Genomic DNA, 20,365 nt, shown 5'->3' with positions numbered 1-20,365 from the left:
ACCACCTAGGAGACTGTTTTCTCAAAATACTTGTAATGGGGATTAACTTCAAAGAATTTGTAATTAAATGACCTTTAACAGCTTTTGATGTGAGCAAAGATCTTTCCTCCTTTTCAGAATTTTTAAGCAATAAGTAAACAGACTTAATTAATTAATGAGAAACTGAAGTGAAGACTTGAACGCAGTCCATTCAGAAGAAGGCTCGATTTCCTGTACTCTCTTGATCTAGAGTAAGGGAAGGAGCGCGAGCTCCTTTCTCGAATCAGCGCTGGTTATCTAGCCTAAAGAGAACGTTACACATATGAATATGAATGATAACTTGGTCAAAAAAAGCTAACTTTTGCCTTCTGCCTAAGTGGAGACTTAAATCATTGGTTGAAAACTTAAACCAACAAAATACTTTGGTCGAGATCAAAGATTCAATATTTATTCCCCGAGTTCTCAATCTTTTCCAACATAATAAACGTTTGCCAAAGTCATCATAGCGTTAACATTCTTTCCAAGTTTAAATCCAGTTTCATGAGGACTATTCTTGGCTACAAATCCCACTTTATGAAATACCTTCTTTCATAGTTTACAACAATATTTGCTGTTGAGTGTGCACACTCGTGATTACGTCACCGCTATAGTCAACACCGAAAATGGGCTTATTCTTGGCTTGCATCCACATGACGAGACGGCTATGTTTGTGTACAAAACAATAGAAAATGGACCCACAAGTTTCCCATAATAATAGGGTCAAATTCCCAAAACACATTCTTCTGGATTGTTCTGTACACCAACATGGCCGCCGTGACGTCAGATACAAGCCATCGATTGTTTTGCCGCGTTCACGACGAATCCCTTCTATCAACTATGCTCAGGAGCCCATTACCCGGAGCCTCCATCTTCCATATTAGGGAGCTTAAGAGCCAGTTTCCGAGAAAATCGAAAATCGCAAGACACTCGTAAAAAAATCGATTTTTTTTTTCTTTTGCCAAAACATCCCTTTTAGTGACCTAATTCAAGAAAAAATAGTTTTGGGTTCAAGCGATTCATTGTACGGGAGAAATAACAAAAAGTTTGAAAAATCGATTTATGGCTGGTTTTTCGCGCTTAAAAACAACAGAATCCGACCTCAACTTCGAGAAAACGGTGAACGCATAAGAAACAATCCCTAACATCGAAACTTCAGGCGAATATTATTTCGTTCTTAATCTTTGAAGCCCTAAAAGAAAATTTGAAGAAATAAGTTTTTTACATTTACAATCGACAAGTTTAAAAAGGACATATTTGTGTCTCTTGAAATGTTAGAAAATGAAAGCGAACTTTAACTGTTGAAAAAGCCCTCTGGTATATGCCGCTTCCTAGTAAAACCCATATAGAATAAAGCCTTGGCTATTGAAGTAAATTACGGGAAAGTTTTAGCTCTGGGAATTAAATACAGCCCTGACACTGGAGTAAGCAATTTGAGAATTTCATTTAATAAAATGTATGCAAATTAGACGGCCCGCTGAAAGAATTCATACTAAACAAAGTTTAGTGCAAAAGGACTACTTACTGTTGCTAGTAATATGTTTTTACAGTGAAAATGTTATTTCTAGCTTTCAGCTGTGTTGGTGAGAGCCGTAAATAACTTTTTATATGACGACTGAAAAACGTTTGTTCAGCCACATTGCCGCAGCGAAATCATTGAGATCGCAACTTCGAACTGAAACTGTCATCGCTTGATGAAACTCCGTTACCACAATGGTAAAATAGTTTTCTTCAGGGGGAAAAAGCAGAATTAAAATGCATTCGAAACCGTTGACTTCGATTTTGAATTTGTTTAGTTAAGATTTCAAGCCACCACAAGGTCTTATGACTTCTACTGACCCACGAATCGGTTACATATGCCAAGGTCACGTTAGCAAACTGTCACGAAATACTCAATAGCTTCTGTTTTCGGTCTTTGAAGTACATACAATTTTCACAGAACAGACCTTCTTGCTTAATTTGATTTATATATTTGTATTGGTCCAGACACATGCATATGCTGACTTGTTGTAAAAGACATTCATCACAGTTTTTGATTCAGAGTGAAGGTATAATATTTCCCAAAATATTTCAAACACAAATGTTTCCTTAATAAGTTCGTTATTCCCGAATTTACCACCTTGCAACAATCCCTACAGCAAAATAAAAAGCATAAAATTCAACTTTATAGCTTGCTATAGTTTTGTTTCGGATTTGTTTTTTATGATTTTTCCTCCGAAACCAGGATCCCTAGCCAGGTAACTAGAAATTCTCAGTTTCATTTAGAGCTTGTTCACAACACAACTTCAAACTTGAGTGTGCTTATCGCATCCTTGAAACCTTCGAGACCTCCTCAAAATTGTTGAAAAGCCTATTGAGGCTAATAATAATATTTGAGTTAGATTTGACCAATTCACGCCGCGAGCGCGAGAAAAAGAGAACCACTCCGCAGGGCTGAGTACGCGATGTGGAGTGTTATAAAATTCCACATTCTCGCGCGTAACGCTTTCTCTAGAGACCTCTAGAAATGTTGTTTAGTGAAGAAAAACAAAGTTATCTTTGGTTAACTCAGAGAACTTGCAGAAATACCTCCAGCCTGCATAACAGGCGCTTTATCAGGGGCACCCAACGACGGTTTCCCCCCGAATTACTTTGAAAAGACTTTTTAGGCTATCCAGAGTACTTTTAGATCTCTAGAAATGTTTTCTAAGTGGCGCTAAGAAATTTATCTTTATTTAACTTGAGTCTTTTCGAAGTTACGAGGGCTTCAGTGTTATTTTCCCGAACATTTTAGCAGCAATTCAAAGTTTTCCGAAAGTGATAGTTTTTCGGTTCCTTTCTGCATTGCATTTTCGATTCCGAAAATTTTAGGCTTCCTTTCTCTACGAAAAACAACCTAACCTGGGGAGTGAAATGGGAAAAATGAACTTCAGAAAATCGGAGGGAATTTATTACATAAGCTTCGAAAATTGTGTACATGAATGGAACGGTCATCTAGAAATTTTTAGCCTTCCTCAAGCTATAGAAAATCCTAGGCAATGTTTGCTTCTCCGAACAGATATTTCACAGGGTGCCCCTGCTTTATGAGCTAGGCTAGGCGAAAGCGGCATTTTGCGCGAAGCGCGAAACGCGACGAGGGGAGGAAAAAATAAAGCTTTATCTTTCTTTATCCCTCGCCTCGCGCTTCGAACTCGTTTCGCGCTTTGAGCAAATGCCGCGTTCGCCTCGCTTGGCTCATAAAGCACCTGTTATGCAGGCTAGAATACCTCTTCACATTTATAAGATAAGGTGTCATTGATTTGTTAGAGCGGGGAGAGACATTTATAACGTGCAAATAGTCACGAACTGAAAGGTAACTGACTGATTTGTAACAAGGACTCAGCCTGACAAACAAGAAATGATCTCACTCTCCGAAAAGGAACGCTCTTTTAAACATAAACAAACTTCAAAAATAAGCAAAGAAAGCAAAACAATGAACAAAATAGATTTTTTCTTGACTTAGTTATTCCGGCGAGAACAAATGGTGAATGATTCACTTCTGGAAGCAGCCTCTGAGGAGAAGTGAGAACACCGTTTAGGCAGAACTCTGCACTTTGTGTACTTTACTAGCCTGTTCACAGACTCTCTTAATTTTTAGATGCACGTATAAAAAAAAGCGCGTTCCGCCCTCTCTCACGGACAATCGCTTATCTTGTGCGCGCACCAAATTCCCAAAACAGAAAAAACGTCTGTGAGCAGGGTAGCATTTCGTAATACTAGACGGGAATAATTCAATTAAAATGAAATCGTAGAGGCACGTGCAATAGTAAGTTGCGAAACACTTCGTGACAATATATGAATTTTATTCCAGGAGCATTTGACCTGGAAATGTTATATCAATATTGTTCCCAGAGTCGAATATTTCTACACTGATGATCTATAAACAGACGTAGGGTTGTACATTTTTTCATTGGGACAGCTGTAATTGTTTCTTAATCTGTTTACAATGTGTACAAAGTATAGTACGTACAGTCGTATGTGACAAGCTAGCGTGACCAATCTCTGCGCGTTTGTTAAATTATGCGTCATATGATCTTGTTATCCCGTCTAGTATCTGATTTGTTCGCTCAATAAGAGTAATACTCACCTTGTTAACTGTGTGGTTTGAGCAGTGGTTAATTTTCATCATTGTATGTTATTTTCGGACCAAAACATAATCGGGTTTCATTATTACAGAAGCGTCTGATGACGCGTAATAAGCGCTGCGTGGGAAGTGTTTAGATAGCTCAAGCGCTGTATTTGCTGGACACATTTTGGTCGAAATCAGTTTTGGATGATTTGCCAAAAACAGATTAAGAGATGTATTTAACTTCTCTCACAACAAGCAATGGTAAGTTGTTCGTTCAACAAAACTTTGCGTTAAAATATGAATTCATTCAGCGGGCCGTCTAATTTGCATACGTTTTATTTACTCAGATACTCAAATTGCTTACTTTAGTGTGAGAACTGTATTGGATTCCCAGAGCTAAAACTTTCCAGTAACTTAGTTCAATAGCCAAGGTTTTATTCTATATGGGTTTTACAAGGAAGCGGCATATACCAGAGGGCTTTTACAACAGTTAAAGTTCGCCTTCATTTATTAACATTTCCAGAGATACAAATTTGACCTTTTTAAACTTGTCGATTGTAATTGTTAAAAACTTATTTCTTTAAATTTTATTTAATAAAATTAAAGAGTAAGTATGTAATAATTCTCGGCTGAAGTTTTGATGTTAGGGATTGTTTCTTATGCGTTCAACGTTTTCTCGAAGTTGCGGTCGGATTCCGTTGTTTTGAGTACGAAAAACCAGCAAAAAATCGATTTTTCAAACTTTTAGTAATTTCTCCCGTACAATGAATCGCTTGAACCCAAAACTATTTTTTCTTTAATTAGGTCACTAAAAGGGATGTTTTGGCAAAAGAAAAAAAAAATCGATTTTTTTACGAGTGTCCTGCGATTTTCGATTTTCTCGGAAAATGGCTCTTAAGAAACGACAACGGCGACAGCAACAAGAACGTCATCTCAAAATATAAATTTGCTTTATTTTAATCGCTTCGTGACTATTTCAACGTTTTTAATATGACATGGGTGTGGTAATTCCTCAAAGTTGACACCAGTCGGAACGGCACTCCATTTTAGGAGAGAAAATGAAAATTTGTCCTCAAGTGTTGACGTTCTTCATAAAACCTTAAATTTAGTTATTTCGCGTTGTTTTGCTGACGACGGCAACGAAATGGACAAAAGTGAAAAACGCACGTGCAGGGCGTGCGAAGCTATTGTTTTTACCCACTAAATATGCACATTTGTGACGTTCTCGTTGCCGTCGCCGTTGTCGTTGCTTAAGCTCCCTATTAACCCTGTGAGTCAACCTTGTCTCATATCTTTCTATTTTTAGAAGCACCTCGCAGAGGAGCTTTACTGGGTGTTTTCACAATAGCTGATCATAACAGACCTATGGTCAGCCATTTATTACGTCACATACGTATGTGACGTATGTGAACCACTTCACGTATGTTCTCAGTCACATACGTCACATACGTCAAAATGTAGTAGTTCTAAAAATAGAAAGATACGGGACAGGGTTGACTCAAGGGTACAATACAGATGGAAGCTCCGGGTAATGGGCTCCTGCTATGCTTCAGTGCAAGCATTTGTCTCTCTCGGAGAAAACTGTTTTGGATCGTCATTGATAGAAATTCATTGTAAAGTCTTTTTGAATATGGAGGCTTTGTTCCCAATCAAATTAAAAGAGACCACTTCTTCTTTTCTGAATTTCAGAACTTTAATTAAAACGGACTATACACTCTATCATGTCTTCCTGGCAGGGGAGATGGCCAAACCGATGCCTTAGTGGTCGGAAACTAAACTTGATATTTTTCTTCCTGAGAACTTTTAGGCAACCGCTATAAAGTTTCTCTTTCTGCTGTGATGATCATCCCATCTTTAAATCATGTTTTGTCCAAGGTTCAAAAGGACGTCGCCTGTCTTCAAATAAACTAAAATGAACACTTGGGGAACATAAATTCTTAATAGTGTCAATGCAGCCTAAGGACGGTGCTTACTTTTTTGAAAAGTATTTTTTCGCAGTCTGCGAAACTCCCGGACAAGCAGATCTTTTAAAGAGTTATTGAAATCCAAAAAGAAAATTGGGGGTAACCACGTATTTTTCAAAGGTAGTCGTAACTATGTCACAAAATTCTCGAATCTGATCGGCTATCAATAGCCCTCATTTCAGCATTAATAGGACAGTTAGTAATTGGACAGTTGTATGAGTTATGAAGCGCGCGCTAGCTGAACTTGAATCATTTTTCTTTCTCCAGAGCTAAAAAGAAATATTAAGACTAGTGAAAGTTGATCAGATTAAGCTCTAAAAATTTATCACCGTTATCGTCTCGTATTTTGTGATAGTTACGATCAACTGATAATAGGACTTCGTGTCGTACAATTCAGGGAGTAATTGTGCTCGAAATTCTCGCCCGATTACTCCCTAAGTTGTATTCCACTCAGTCCTATTACCATTACTAATTGATCAACAATATTAGTACTACAAAGCAATGTATAACGTTCTTTTTCATATTGAAGCTTAGTTATCTCTGAAAAATGAAAGGTTACCCACAATTTACCCCTATAGTTTTAAACCGCGCAAAAATATCCATGTATTAGTAACCACCACCCATAGGAAAGTCGAGTATATCGAGATGCGCAGAACGTATGCACAATAACTTTGTCAGCTTCGTTAAATAATGTTTCTAACGTATTTTTGTCATCATAATAGTCATTGCTTTTCTCGTCCACGAGGTTAGTTCATTTGAATGCTAAGCTTGTTATCAATATCCATTAAAGAATTCCTCAATATCCATTAAAGAATTCCATTGTAATCTTCCTTTATTCTAAAAGATCGTCTATGTATCCATAATCGTCGGTATTATATTCTTGCATGTTGATATATATTTCCTGAAAATGCAATGAAATGAAATTATCACAGGGAAAATATTAAGTCATCCAATTTTACAAGAGTAAGATAATTGAGGTGTTAATAATAATAAACATGCATGTCTTAAGGGAATGGCGCTGGTTTTGGCTTAATACATCCATGCGATCTGCCTAGAAAATAAAACAAAGGGCGCCCTACGTATCAATAAAAAAGGCGGCTTTGGGAATATGCCCCTCAACAAAACCACAACATCGTGTCCCAAAGTACAGGCCACGCGCATTTTCCATTCAATATTGGTGAAGTCTTGCACTCATAACAGCAGTTTATGGAACAGGTGATACAACATTTGATTTTGAGTTCCTTTTCCGACAAGACTAAGTGTCTAACCGTTTGTAAATTGCATGTAGCAGCCAGCCTCTTCTCTGTAAGACTGAAGATCTCGAGACTTGTCTCTTCTTGAGAAATGAAGACACGATCGCTCGCAGGATTCTCTAATACAGCGCCAACGTTGTCAACCTACCTCATCATTTTGTATCATTGTCGACAACTTGTTTTTCAGCATAGAGAACGTTGGTCGGTCGTTCGGCTTCTGCTGCCAACACTGGAGCATAATATTGTATCTGAAACGATAATGGCGACCTTAAATTGGAGTTTATGTACGAGTTTTATGTTGAGAGAAAAATCGACTTCCAAATCTAATGCACATGCTTGGAATTGAAAACTCGTCCTGTAGCCAGCATCATCATCATTATCGTCATCATCATATCTTTATTTCCCCTCGGTTTGTAGAGTAACTTATTAAAGCTAGTATATCCGAGCGATTTCAATCCCAGACATTCCCATGATATACCACAGAGGACAGACCACAATGCCGGGAACTCAATGCCCTAGTCTTAGTGATTAGTGTGTGGATTCCTTTACGTCTCACAGAGTTATGAAAGTTGGAGGGTTGCGCGGCGGAGCCTACGGTTAATTTATCGTCCTTATCAAGACAAGACAAGATGATTTATTTAAAGGGAGAATTTCACGTCTCTGCGCGTGGGCAAACTGTCACGTCAGCCCATTTAATTCCATTGTTATTGAAACAATCGAAAGTACTGATGCAGGAAACGGAAACAATCCCATAGTAATTGATTACTCATTCGAATTACTTTTGTAATCATTTCCTTTGTGTGATGAACCTACTGCATGCGAATAGATTTGCGTTATGACAACTCGTGCGTAGAATAAATTTTCGACCCGTGCAATAAATTCGAGATCAAAACTAAATTCAATATTTTCTGTGTAAACCCGCAGTGTCTTCCACCAAATTTGGGCCTTAGTCATTCAGTGTATTTGCTTTAATACTCTCTGTCTTCAATTACCATCATCTGGTTCAGTAAGAAACCGTAAAACTTACAATTGTTAGCGCTAAAGCTTGGACATGCGCAAAACCGTGAAACTGTCCCGTTTCACATGATATATAGGTTAAATTTAAAACAGAATACAGCTAAGGCGTAACAACAAAATAGGGAGCGACTTGGGATCATTCAAAAAGCAAAGGCTAATCTAGTGGATGACCCCTATCCGAGAAGACTAGCTCGCTCAATCATTGGCCGGCTTCAAAAATGCACCAGCCCTGCTCCCAGAGTAAGCGTAATGCTACTTTGTTCATAACCATGAAAACTCCAGAATTGCATTATCCAATGATAGTTTTTAATAAACTCAAATACTCTTTATGAAAATAAGCACCCATGCATGACGCCTGGAAATTGTTAAAAGACGTATTGACGGTGATTAAAAGTTTAAGTTCATCTCATCTCATGTTGAGTGGTGTCGAGAGGGCGGCACTTAACTACAGAAAGACAATGGTTGCTAAAGAACCTTTTAGCCAAAAGCCCTAAAAAAAGATTGCATGGATGGTTCTTTGAAGTAACTTTCTAAATCAGAAGGCGCATGCGCAATTAGTCGCAGTCCTCTGCGTGCATTTCAGTGAAAAACACGTTAAAAACTCTCAGAAAACGCAAGGAAGAAGCGGTTTTTTCACTGGATGTGAAGCATCCCATCAGTTTTCGTAAACTGTAGCATGGAATTTTTATTCGAACGGAAAATGGAACTGGTATTTTGAAAAAAGTATCAAAGGAGGGCCTTATGACGTCATAATTTTTTTAAAGATAACTTTTTTTTTTAATCCATGCTACAGATTTTGTGTTAGACTGTTCTCGTACTGTACACAGTTAACTCGCTGAGTTTTTAGGTATTTTCTGTTTTGGTCACTTGACTTACCAAATATGGTTGTGAGTCGGTAGTTAAGAGCCACCCCCCCCCCCCCCCCCCTTCCTTAATTAAAGTGATCATAGCGGGATTTGGACCACATTGTTCAGGGGTGGATCTAGGATAAATAATGACCGATTTTCAAGACAACGAAAAAGTTTCTAAAGGAGTGCGGGGGCATGCTCCCCAGGCAATGTTTTGGATTTTAACTTTCGAAAGTTTCCTTTCCCGTGTTTCTGACCAATTTCCGTAATACGGTGGAAACCGGTATAGATCTGCCTCTGCTGCTGTGCTTGTTTAACTCTTTGAATGTCTTCGTATTTAATTGACATCGAATCGATAGCAATACCATCTCCTGTTGCTACCAATGTCATATAGTGTTTGTTCGTTGCAGAAAAAATACTTACAAATTTTGATCAACATGTTTTGGCTTGGGCATCCTGTAGCCCTTCTTTAGCAAGTTAGCAATCTGGTAGCCACTTATTCCTGGATATGGACATCCACCTGTGGATTTAACGACAAGGGTTTGTAGGTTGGGGGCAAGCATATTCCATTTTCATTGCCACAAAGCAACTTGAAGCGTTGCTAATTTCCTAGACCTCGTCCCCAGGATCTTTTCGGCTTTCAGCATAGCCGCCATTTTGAATGCCGAAAAGACCCTAGGGAGGAGATTGCGGGTGTTGCTCATGGTTCGTGGTTGACAAAAAGTTATGAAAGTTAGCTTCTATTGATTAATTAAATAGCTCAAGTATATTACAGCTATTACAATACAAGTTGTGTGGTGCCCAAAAGGGGCTTTCGAGATGGCCCCAACCTACCCTAGAACAAATTAAAAAAACACAGTGAGCTTAACTTATCACTGAATTGTGGAACACAATACTATTTAATCGCAGGGATGCTCACATCAGTATGTTGCCGATGGAGCAAAATTCTTTCGTAAAGAAACAACCCGTTGGTTTTGTTAGCCAACCATGATGTAGAGATTTTCGACAATCCCCAAATATATCCATTTTTAAATGCATTGAATTTATTTACCTATTATTTTAAATGTAACCTTGTTTCCTGCTGTAAGTAAATACTTCGTCTTCTCGTTATCACTTAAATTGGTGTAACGAGTGTCAGCGTTTGAAATATGTGAGTTTTGAAACATTAAAATGTTTCAAAAAACAAAAGAGATTCTTAATTCACGAATGTAATAAGCGCTATGAATTTTATAATTCATTGTATACGGACATGGTAAATATTATTTTGTATTTTTATTAGTTAATGTTCAAACCATTATTGTAACTAGACCAATACCTCTTCTCTTGGAGTGTAAGGCGCAATAAAAGAATACTATTACTATTACTATTACTATTACTATTACTATTATTCACTCACCCACTTACTCACTCACCCACTCACTCACTCACTTATATACCGTAGACTCACTCACTCACTCACTCACTCACTCACTCACTCACTCACTCATTCACTCACTCACTAAAATAATTAAAAATTATAATTTTATACCAATAGTATTACAAGTAATTGTGTGATCTTTTAGTTAATTAGTTATTCTAGTAGATATCATCACCTTTATTGTAACGAGACCGATACCTCCCTTTGCAGGTAAGGTAAGGTAAAGTCTGCTTACGAGCCTAGGAAGGCCCATCAGGCCGGCGCTTATCTCCGGTTTCTGTAGCATGAAGCGACTAGGAGTATTTCTACTCCCCCCTGGATGGGATGCTAGTCCATCGCAGGGTTAACCCCAGCATTATGCCGGTACCCATTTATACACCTGGGTGGAGAGAGGCACTGTGAGAGTAAAGTGTCTTGCCCAAGAACACAAAGCAATGTCCCCGGCCAGGCCCCGAACCCGGATCACTCGATCCGGAGTCGAGCACACTAACCATGAGGCCACCGCGCCTACCTCCCTTTGGAGAGCAAGGCGCAATAAAGATTTACTGTTTACTGTTTACTCACTCAGTCACTCACTCGTTCGTTCGTTCGTTCATTCATTCATTCACTCATTATGCAACAAGATGTTGGAAACATCCTTGAAGGATTTGAACCCTCGAAGATCCTCGGAGTATATCGTGCAGACGCTCTATCCACTGAACTAGAAAGGACTCTGTAGGGAGAAATCTCCCACAGTTGATTGGACTGTGTGTGACCTTTTTGTAACTTCAAGTTCTGGCAATATCATGTGTTTCTCCAACTCCTTTTCGCACGTTCATTTACATGCAGCCGTTGCTACATTACTACTCAAATACCCAACGGCGAGAAAAAAAATACATACCAACAGTAAATATCTCGTAAAGGACAACGCCAAAGCTCCACCTGAAAAACAAAATGGCGATCAGTAAATCAAGGTGATATATTTACTTCAAGACCTAGGATATCACCTGCCGAAATTCTAATCTTTCTCAAAGGAAATCGGATTGTGGTGTCGATCGGATTGCTAATACGACTCAGTCCGATTCGGTCTGTAATCATGCGAGAGCATTCTCGTCACCAGAGCCTCGGATCGACCCAAGGCTCTGGGAAACTCTATGTAGGAGAACATGCGTCGTGGGGTTCTTATAGCCCAAAAATTGGCTATTTGAACCTTACGGCGCTTGCTCACTCCTCGGGTTAACATGAACGCACCAATTAGAGACGCTTTTGATTGTTCTTCACGAAAACCAATGAGGAGACACTTTGCTTCAGGGTTCCCCAGAGCTCTTCTCCCCCTCAGTCAAGAGAAGAGCTCTGGGGTCGAGATCGCATGCGAGTGATAACAAAATCGAACGTCCGCGCAGCGGGAGCTCGATTTGTTTACCGCAAGTCCTCTTACCAATTAATCATAAAAATTACAGTTTCCGAGAAAAGAAGAAGAGCCAGGTTATGAAAGAAAGGGAAAACTTGCATTAAAAGACTGACAAACGAAAGGAGGTGTAGATTGTTCAAGGTCGCTATGAAAAAAAAGAAAGCATGTCCACTGTTTCTATGGTGATTGAAACTAAGGTTGTGATTGGATGATTTAAACTACAACTTTGAATGTGATTGGCTTATTGAACTGTCGGATGACAAACTCTGCGATAACAACTTGGCAAGTAAATTAGCGGAAAATGGGACTTTTTAAAACCAAACATAATCGAGGAAACTGTAATTTTATGATTAGGCTAGTTAATTTCCTGTATGCGCGCTTTGATCTTTCATGACGATTTTATTCGCAACTTTCTTTGAATAATCGATATCTCAGTAGACAGAAACAAGTCCAACGCTAGCATGTTTTTCAGTTTTCACGTGCTATTCGAATACTCTTACACTAGTACAAGGATTGCCAATGGGGAATTCCCGATGCAAATTTTAGAACAAAAACCAAAACAGATAGTTTTAATTGAATTTTCCGACAACACCTCGAAATGAAAATCACATTATAGAGCCTTCCTGGTCTGCTTTGAAGGTAAAGAGCTTTCAAGAAATAGCGCTTACACATCACTTTGTGTTGTATATGTTCCATATAGCAAAGCCTCGTGAGCAGTCCACTTGACAGGCAGGCGACCCTATTTTTGAAGAAAATGAATAAATAAATAAATACATAAATAACTTATTGATTAACAATTGACTAATTAACAGGCAACCTGCCGTGAAAAACTGTTTTAGCCGGACAGCTAGGACAGGGTGATTAATCTCAATCAAGATTGGATTTTCTGTCGCTGTGAACAGGTCAGAAATCTGTGGCTCTAAAAAGAACGCCATAAATACAAAGCCCACACTGCCATTTACTAGCATCCCTGAGTTCTAATAGTCAACTCGGTCAGCTCTTCCCAATGGGAAGACCCTAGAGAGCAATGACCAGAATCAGGTTGCTGACCAGCGGTTTTCGTTAAAACAATGGTTTGCTGGGGGTGCTCAGTGTCGCGGGCTCAGAAAACCTGGTTGTGGTCATTGTCATTTAAGGTTTTTCCTCCCAATGGGCCTTAATCACACGGCTACCAAGTTGAATCCCGAGGGAATGAAACTTTTGTTTTGCCCAACCGAAACTCGTTTCCAAACATTTCAACTCGAGGCTCGGGGTACGAAATCTATTGTTTATTGCCAATATGGCCGCTGCGCGAATAAAGCCCATAAACCTTTAAGAAGTCAGAGATGGAAGAGTGGGGTTGATCGTCCTGTGTAGCCTTTCTCCATAAGCTAAGTGCAGCGCATTAAAGGCAACACATGCTAAACAGACTCCAAATGTCTATGGACAAAATGGAATGTAGAAAGTCCGTTATTTGTTAAATATATCTCATGATTTAACAAAAAAGTCGACTCCGTTCGGTGAGCTATCCTGTTCCACATTACCCGGCATCTCAAATCGATCTGGCCCCTTACACTTGTGGACTCAATGAGTAAAGAGAAATTCTATGATATTTCCAAAGTACACCCGATAACCTTAAAAAGAGTCATGAATTCGATGATATCTAAATTCTAACCCGACTTCGTTTGGTGTAGATATCATCCTGTTCCACATTTCTTGCCATTCCAAAATCCGTCACTTTGCATTTCTCCCCTTCGCCAACAAGAACATTTCTCGCCGCTAAATCACGGTGGATTATCTGTAAAAAATATTATACGTCTGGGTCCTTATAGTATGTGTCATTAAGACCCCGGCTCTTTCTTAAGAATCCCAACAAGTCCCCATAAGGAATGTACTCGATCAAAACAAGCAACGGATCTGCAAAATATTATTTAACACTCCATATACAGTACTTGTAGTCTTGCGATTAACTATTACTACGTATTTCACGCGGACAAACCCAGTTTGCACGTTTAGGTGGCTTAGAGATTGCGTTCAAACTGACTCTGTCCGCGCCGAGGTTCAAAGAGAGTTTTCGAGTTCCTGTAGTTACAGTAATTTAGACATCTAGAAAGTGATGTTCATACACGTTACATATTTTATGGAGGCAGTGTGGCCCAGTGGTTAGGGCGCTTGCCTTGAGATCCGGATATCCCGGGTTCAAAACCCGTTCTAATCACTCGTTGAATTTGTTCCTGGTAGTCCCTGGTTCAACTTCCCAGCTGCACTTGTAAATAGCCAACTGGTTTGCCTCCGACCAGTTAGGATTCTTAACAGTTGTTGTTGTTCTGTTCTGTCGTTTCATTGAGTTTTATTGGCCCTGAAAAGCCCCTATGGGGAGCGGTCAATTAAGTATGTATTGTATTGTATGGTATCATTTAAATGATAGAAGAATGAAGAGACCAAAACGCTGCCTTTTGATATTATCAGTTTTTGGATGCTTATTATATTACATGCACTGATTTTATTACGCAACGAAGGAAAAAATCGCCCTATGTAAAGGAATCCAGATTGCCTTCGGAATCCAGATCGCAGCCAGTGGATCGCGGATCCCGAGTCGTGGATTCCGGATTCCAAACTGACGGGCTCTGCCGAAATGGATCCTGGATTCCATCGAAATCTGTGGATTCTGGATTCCATACAATGGATTCCGGATTCCCCTCTCTGGATTTCGGATTCCAAAGTCTCACATTTGCTGATTCCGGATTCCCTCGCATCGGGCGAAAAAAAGATTTACTCGAAATAGTGGTAAAAGGAATGACCTTTCTGAAACAATACAATACAATACAATTTTAATTCCTCTTGACGTGGTTACCTAATTTTGTTACGAACGTTTAATAGTTGCCAATGATGTTTCTATTGTATCAAGTAAAAGTGTTTGAGCATTGTGGCCAAATAAACTATTCGGTGTCCTAGTTGGCGCCCAGGTTACCTATCGATGTTACATTTAATACTGGCGAGGAAACAAAAAGAACATGGAAACACTAACTTTGGTAGTCATAGTTTCCAATTTAGAGTGAATCGGTTATTGTTCCTTCTTTAGAAGGTCCTTCACCTGTCCGATTGTAGACATCGTTAACTTAGCGCCGTAAGACGACAGAGCCCTCTCAAACGTGGCCGGCCGCCATAACAACATATGCTAATCTGCTAAAGACATAAACTCGGTACGAACTCTAGAATGAGCGTATTCCGGGGGAAAACTCAGTTGAGATTGACACTCTACTGCTAAACTCACTTGTTCACTCATTCAGACACAGCGCCTGCTTAATAAGGACCTTTAGATCGGTGGACCAGGATGACTACGAGTACGAGTACGAGGTTTCCGTACTGAGCATGCGCATAAAGTTTGGAGGCCAACGAGTGGCCAACATTTTTCGAAGTGCGCGTGCTCAGAACGGAAAATTCGTGCTCGTTGTCATTTCGTCCTCTGTTCTGTGCCTAATATCAATGCCGGGATTTACCAGAATTCGTGACGCAACCCATCAGGTTGATGACATGAGGATGCGGTCTCAGATTTTTCATCAACGCCAGTTCTGACAGTAGATCTTTCCTGTCTGAATCCGAAGCATTTTCTGTAGAAAATCAAGAAGGTAAAATGATTCTGTGCGATACTCTATTTACCCAAGAATGTAAAAAAAAAAAAGACGCAGAGAGAGGAGGGCAAGGGTTTGGTGACTTTGTCAAGGAGGGTGCGTAATTTAATTGAATTCAATTATTTTTTCACCTTGTTTAACAGTTATATTAGCAAAGTAAAGATACAAGGAGATTAATAAAGATTAATAATTTAATTAATTAATCAATTAATTAATATTAATAAAATTATTAATATTTGCTATTTCTGAGGCTTACAACGTGTGCCACTTCTATTAAAAGGCCAGAGGAGCTCAGGAATTGTGTTAAAACTGAGGAGATAATGAGAATATCATGATTCCTCGGTGAATTACTAAATAATCATTAGACGTGGTTGAGTAAAACTAATGCATGGATATCTATACCCTGAAGCAATTCTAGCTTTCCGAATGCTGTGTGTGCATGCTCGATAAACTAGTCACATTGCCAGGGCATTCCCCCACAAACTTTCAATTACATCACGCTTTTTTGTGTCACGAGGATGCTTAAAAAATGGGCTACACCTTTATGCGAGCAGGGTTCGATTCCCAGACAGGTGAGGGTTGAGTTTATTGTTTCCTCCAGAGGTTTTTCACCGGTACTCCGGTTTCCCCCTCTACTCAAAAAAAACAACCTATGATTTAAAGTGAATTGATTTGCTTTGATTTGCCCAGCACTAAATATAATGGGCACTTAAATAAAGTTCATTATTATATAGATACAGATGAACTACCAGGGTTTCTCCTTTTACTAAAAAATCATATCTTCACCGCACGTAGTGAACATATCATATTTATCTTTCACATGTGCGAATGTAGGTATCGTCATGGTAACGAACACTATTAGCCAATAAAACGCGAGATACTTTTGTGCTTCAATATAACTCTTCTCTACTACATTAACATTTTTGTTGCAATTTTTACATTATCATTATTTGCTTTTCATAACTTTCATATCTTATTTCATGTTACACAAGATGAGTGTTTTAGCGGTTGAAGACCACTTTTTCATCATTTCGAAAATGAATAAAACAAGTTTTTTAAAATTCGGTTGGACATTTCATCAATATCTATATAATAAACAGAACATTACATGGCCGCTTAGGGATATGAATTGTATCTTCTCGCGCGGAAAGTATCTCTCACTTGTTCGCTTCGCTGACTTCGCTTCGGCCATGTAATATCGTCTACTTATCATTCTCAGTATCAGTATCAGTATCAGTATTGTTATTGTTGTTATATTATTATTATATTATTATTATTATTATTATTATTATTATTATTATTATTATTATTATTATTATTATTATTATCATTATAACTTCGTGAGCCAAAACTGATCGCAAACCGAATTACCTTTCAGCATTTTAACTGCCACCGTTGTAAGACCCTTGATTCCACTGATGTTCCAAGCTTCTGCTTTGGCCACTTGGCAAAACGCACCTTTTCCAATCTCTTTTATCAAGTTGACATGCTCTCGACTAAATTCCCAACTCCTCCTCGCTGGTGTGGGCTTGCAGGCGTCGTAGATGGATTGCTGTGTCGTGTCCAATGACATTTCACTTACCGCGAGTGAATGCAAAGACAAAACGTCAGTGGAGTGCGATAAGACATCAGCTCTGGACTCTTGAAGAGTTTCTTCACGACCCTGCAGATTTTATTTGACATATCAACCTGGTTAATTATCTCATGCGCAGCTGATTGATTTCAATGTAACTGCATCATCAATATGTTGGAGCAAAAAACAAAGTTCGCTCATTAGTTTTCATTGTTGGTTATAAAATATACCACCAATATGGCTGCAAACATAAACTCATATCCTATTTGAGTCTCTAGAGATTATAGGTCACGTGGTTGCAAGAAAAGAAAAAGAGACTAGGTATTAAGGAACCATGGTTTGTTCTCATGGCGTTGTATTCAGTATTTAATTTTAAACCACCGTTTCAGGATTACTGCCTTCTCCAGCTCATTTTAGAGCAAGAATTCTATTCAATTCACTGTAGGGTATCGAGGCTTGATAGGCTAATTTGCACTTCGACAAAAGAATTATAAATTAACGGCCCTTTATGAATAAGGTCTATGGTGATGATGGAAATGATAATGATAAAGATGATGATGATGATAGTGAGTAATGATGATCACGACGCAAAGTGCAAAGGTGAAATAATACCCAACGAGTTCTAAGTTTCTACGTGTATGATAAATTGTAAAAATGCTCGCCGTTACCTTTGCATCGTCCTGCTTGTTGTAACTCTCATTTAATTCACAACTAGTAAAAAAAGAACGTAGAACATCCGGCAAAAATTGTCTTCACAAACAAACGGCTATTTCATTTCAAAAGAAATGAAAATATATATTGATTTTTTTGTAATGACAAAGGGATCGAGCAAAGTTTTTACCATACTCGGAAATTCAAAATGGTGTTCCTATTTCCCTTTATACAAATGGATATTGTTGAGCTAGAAGTAAGTAGAGGCTGCTTTTTATTTTACATCTGGATGATATCATATCCAAAACGTTTGTATCTGTCATGAATGTGCCAGTGTTCTTGGGTGGCAGAGATGTCGGTTAAAGTCTTCTCAAGCGAGTCCAAACTTCACCGAGGGCAAGAGTTCTTTCTCAGCGGTAAATTCTTATAGTTCGTCCTTTGGTGTGGGAGACTAAATAACTATCGAGATATATGGAGGCTGTTTCGTAAGAGCAAGATATTTTATTTGGTATTGGTACCTACCATTTTTCTGTTGCAGAGCCTGCAAAAAGAAAATTTTAAAAAGCAGCTTTAACGTCTGTCTTTTTTCCGTTTGACACAATCACAGGAATAAACACATGCACGCCTGTGAATGGGCGTAACCAATAGTGCAGGCAAAAATATTTTTAAGAATCTATAAAGGAAAGGTTACGTTTTACTAGAATTGAAATGTTTACGCTTGCATCCTAGCATGCGTTAGACCAACAATAAGCACACCCCAAGTGAAATGCCAAGAAAGCTACCTTGTCTCAACTGGTCAGTAAAAGTGCGTGATCTTATCTAATGGCAGCTAGCTAAGCAGGAAAAAAACAAAACATATTCTGGTCTTTGTGCTTATCATCTTCTCTTTCACATACACATGTCACGCCACGGCGAAACGTTGTCTGGTAAGGAACCAATTATGAGGAATGCGTTGGAGCGGGTTGGGTCCCTTGAATGTGTGGCCCTCCTCTCATAAGCTGCTCCTTCAAGAGCACATGACTAGTTGTACTCATGCAACGGCGTTTTTACCAGACCTTTCCAGCCAATAGCAAGTCTTGCATGAGCAATCATTACCCATGTGATTGAGAATGGTCACTTATTTAAGAATTCGTCTAAAAATAGCTTGATCTGTGAAAATGCCTATGCATAGATCTACTATGGGAGTTGTAGGCTCCTGGTGAAGCGAAGGTTGCCGCAATTTGGTGCTTGGAGGCAAAGACGACAAGACCACACGTCACAGGAGGCCGACCGCAGTCAAATGGCAACCCGGAGGCCCTTTTTTCAATGACTTCTACCGTTGTTACGGCAGGGGATTGACCCCAAATGGATGGAAAGCTAAATGAACTTTGGAGCGCATGAACTAGGATTCTAAGAACATGCAGCGCTGGGATGCAGTCCGTGAGCGATATCCACTAGACAAATTTAATAAGCAGAACAAAATTACCTTTGTTCTTGTACCGTCGCCACAGCAGAAAAGCAAGAATAATGTTGGCCATCACGAGAAAGCAGATAACAGCAAGATAAATGGCATGAAACATTAACAAAGTTTCCTTGGAGTCAGAATCTTTAAAAAAGAAAGTACATGCATTGCATGATATGAGGCCATTGCATGTAATACTTTATCCGAATAAAAGGGAAGGTATACTTCACACCTTCGGTGTTCGGTGGCGTTGTTGGAGATGAGGTTGTGCTAAGAGAAATTGCATACCTGCGTCCTTTCTTCCTGGTCCTTTTGTCTTCGGCCTCCTCGTTGTCACTAAGGAAGAAACGATTTCCTATCTTCATTCCCCATATTGTAAATACATTCTGTATGATTCAGACTGGTCAACAAATGAATCAAATTCTACGACGACAGTTCAATTTAGCGTGTGTTTGCTTTCACGTAATAGAGGTCTTTGTACAAAAATTAATTAATGAAGGTTTTCTTCCTTAATATACCACAGTTTCTTCAATATTACGCCTCCCTTGTGCGTTGGTTTGACCGGAGTGATTAGCCTAGAAACTTGGCCTGCGGCGACTTAAAAGACTTGACACGATTCCTCCAGAGCCTCTCTTTCTCCCTCGCTGCGAGTTTTAGAGGGGCTCTACTCGCAGGGTGAAAGCGAGGCCAATGCGAGGAAATATATTAAAAAGTATTTGCATTTGAAAGGATTCCCCCTCAATAGCCTCCATTGCCAGCTAGTTCCAGTCCAATACTGAGAATACGAATATGGTCAATTAAAGGTTCAGTTACTTAGTCTAAATATGAGTTCAACAAACTTTAGGTTGGCCTTTCTCCGGCAGGACTGTTATCCCTAAAAACTATCCTGTATTGTACTGTAGCGATATTTCCCGCATTTACACGAAAAGATAATTAAAAAGACAAACATTTATGAGATACACAGATCAAAATGTGTCTTGGGAAACAAACTATGATTTCCGTTGTCAGCAAGGTCTTTCAGTAATTTTGATATTTTTAGCTGTTCATCTTTCCCGTTGGCAAATCGAGTCGCACTGGAACCTACATACATACGTAGTA

General features: G+C 39.1%; 2 protein-coding genes across 2 annotated transcripts in view; one reads left to right on the top strand and one right to left on the bottom strand.

Annotated features, from left to right (window-relative positions):
* The window catches only part of LOC138030102 (proto-oncogene tyrosine-protein kinase receptor Ret-like), a 428,681-nt gene that overhangs the window by 125,585 nt on the left and 282,731 nt on the right, over nt 1-20,365 (top strand). The gene's annotated exons all lie outside the window — the stretch shown is intronic.
* Nucleotides 6,525-20,365, bottom strand: part of LOC138029495 (proto-oncogene tyrosine-protein kinase receptor Ret-like) — a 60,403-nt gene continuing 46,562 nt past the window's right edge. Inside the window, exons 4-9 of the mRNA XM_068877218.1 lie at nt 13,646-13,768; nt 12,660-12,730; nt 11,482-11,522; nt 9,608-9,704; nt 7,468-7,567; nt 6,525-6,967 (exon numbers count right to left, since the gene is read on the bottom strand). Of these exons, the coding sequence (XP_068733319.1) occupies nt 6,899-6,967; nt 7,468-7,567; nt 9,608-9,704; nt 11,482-11,522; nt 12,660-12,730; nt 13,646-13,768 (501 nt within the window). The 3' untranslated portion in view covers nt 6,525-6,898. The remainder of the gene's footprint in view (nt 6,968-7,467; nt 7,568-9,607; nt 9,705-11,481; nt 11,523-12,659; nt 12,731-13,645; nt 13,769-20,365) is intronic.

Source organism: Montipora capricornis, chromosome 13 (assembly GCF_036669925.1).
Source record: "Montipora capricornis isolate CH-2021 chromosome 13, ASM3666992v2, whole genome shotgun sequence".
Lineage (NCBI taxonomy): Eukaryota > Metazoa > Cnidaria > Anthozoa > Scleractinia > Acroporidae > Montipora > Montipora capricornis.
The sequence above is the reverse complement of the archived record's forward strand: the minus strand, read 5'-3'. Positions and strand labels throughout refer to the sequence as shown.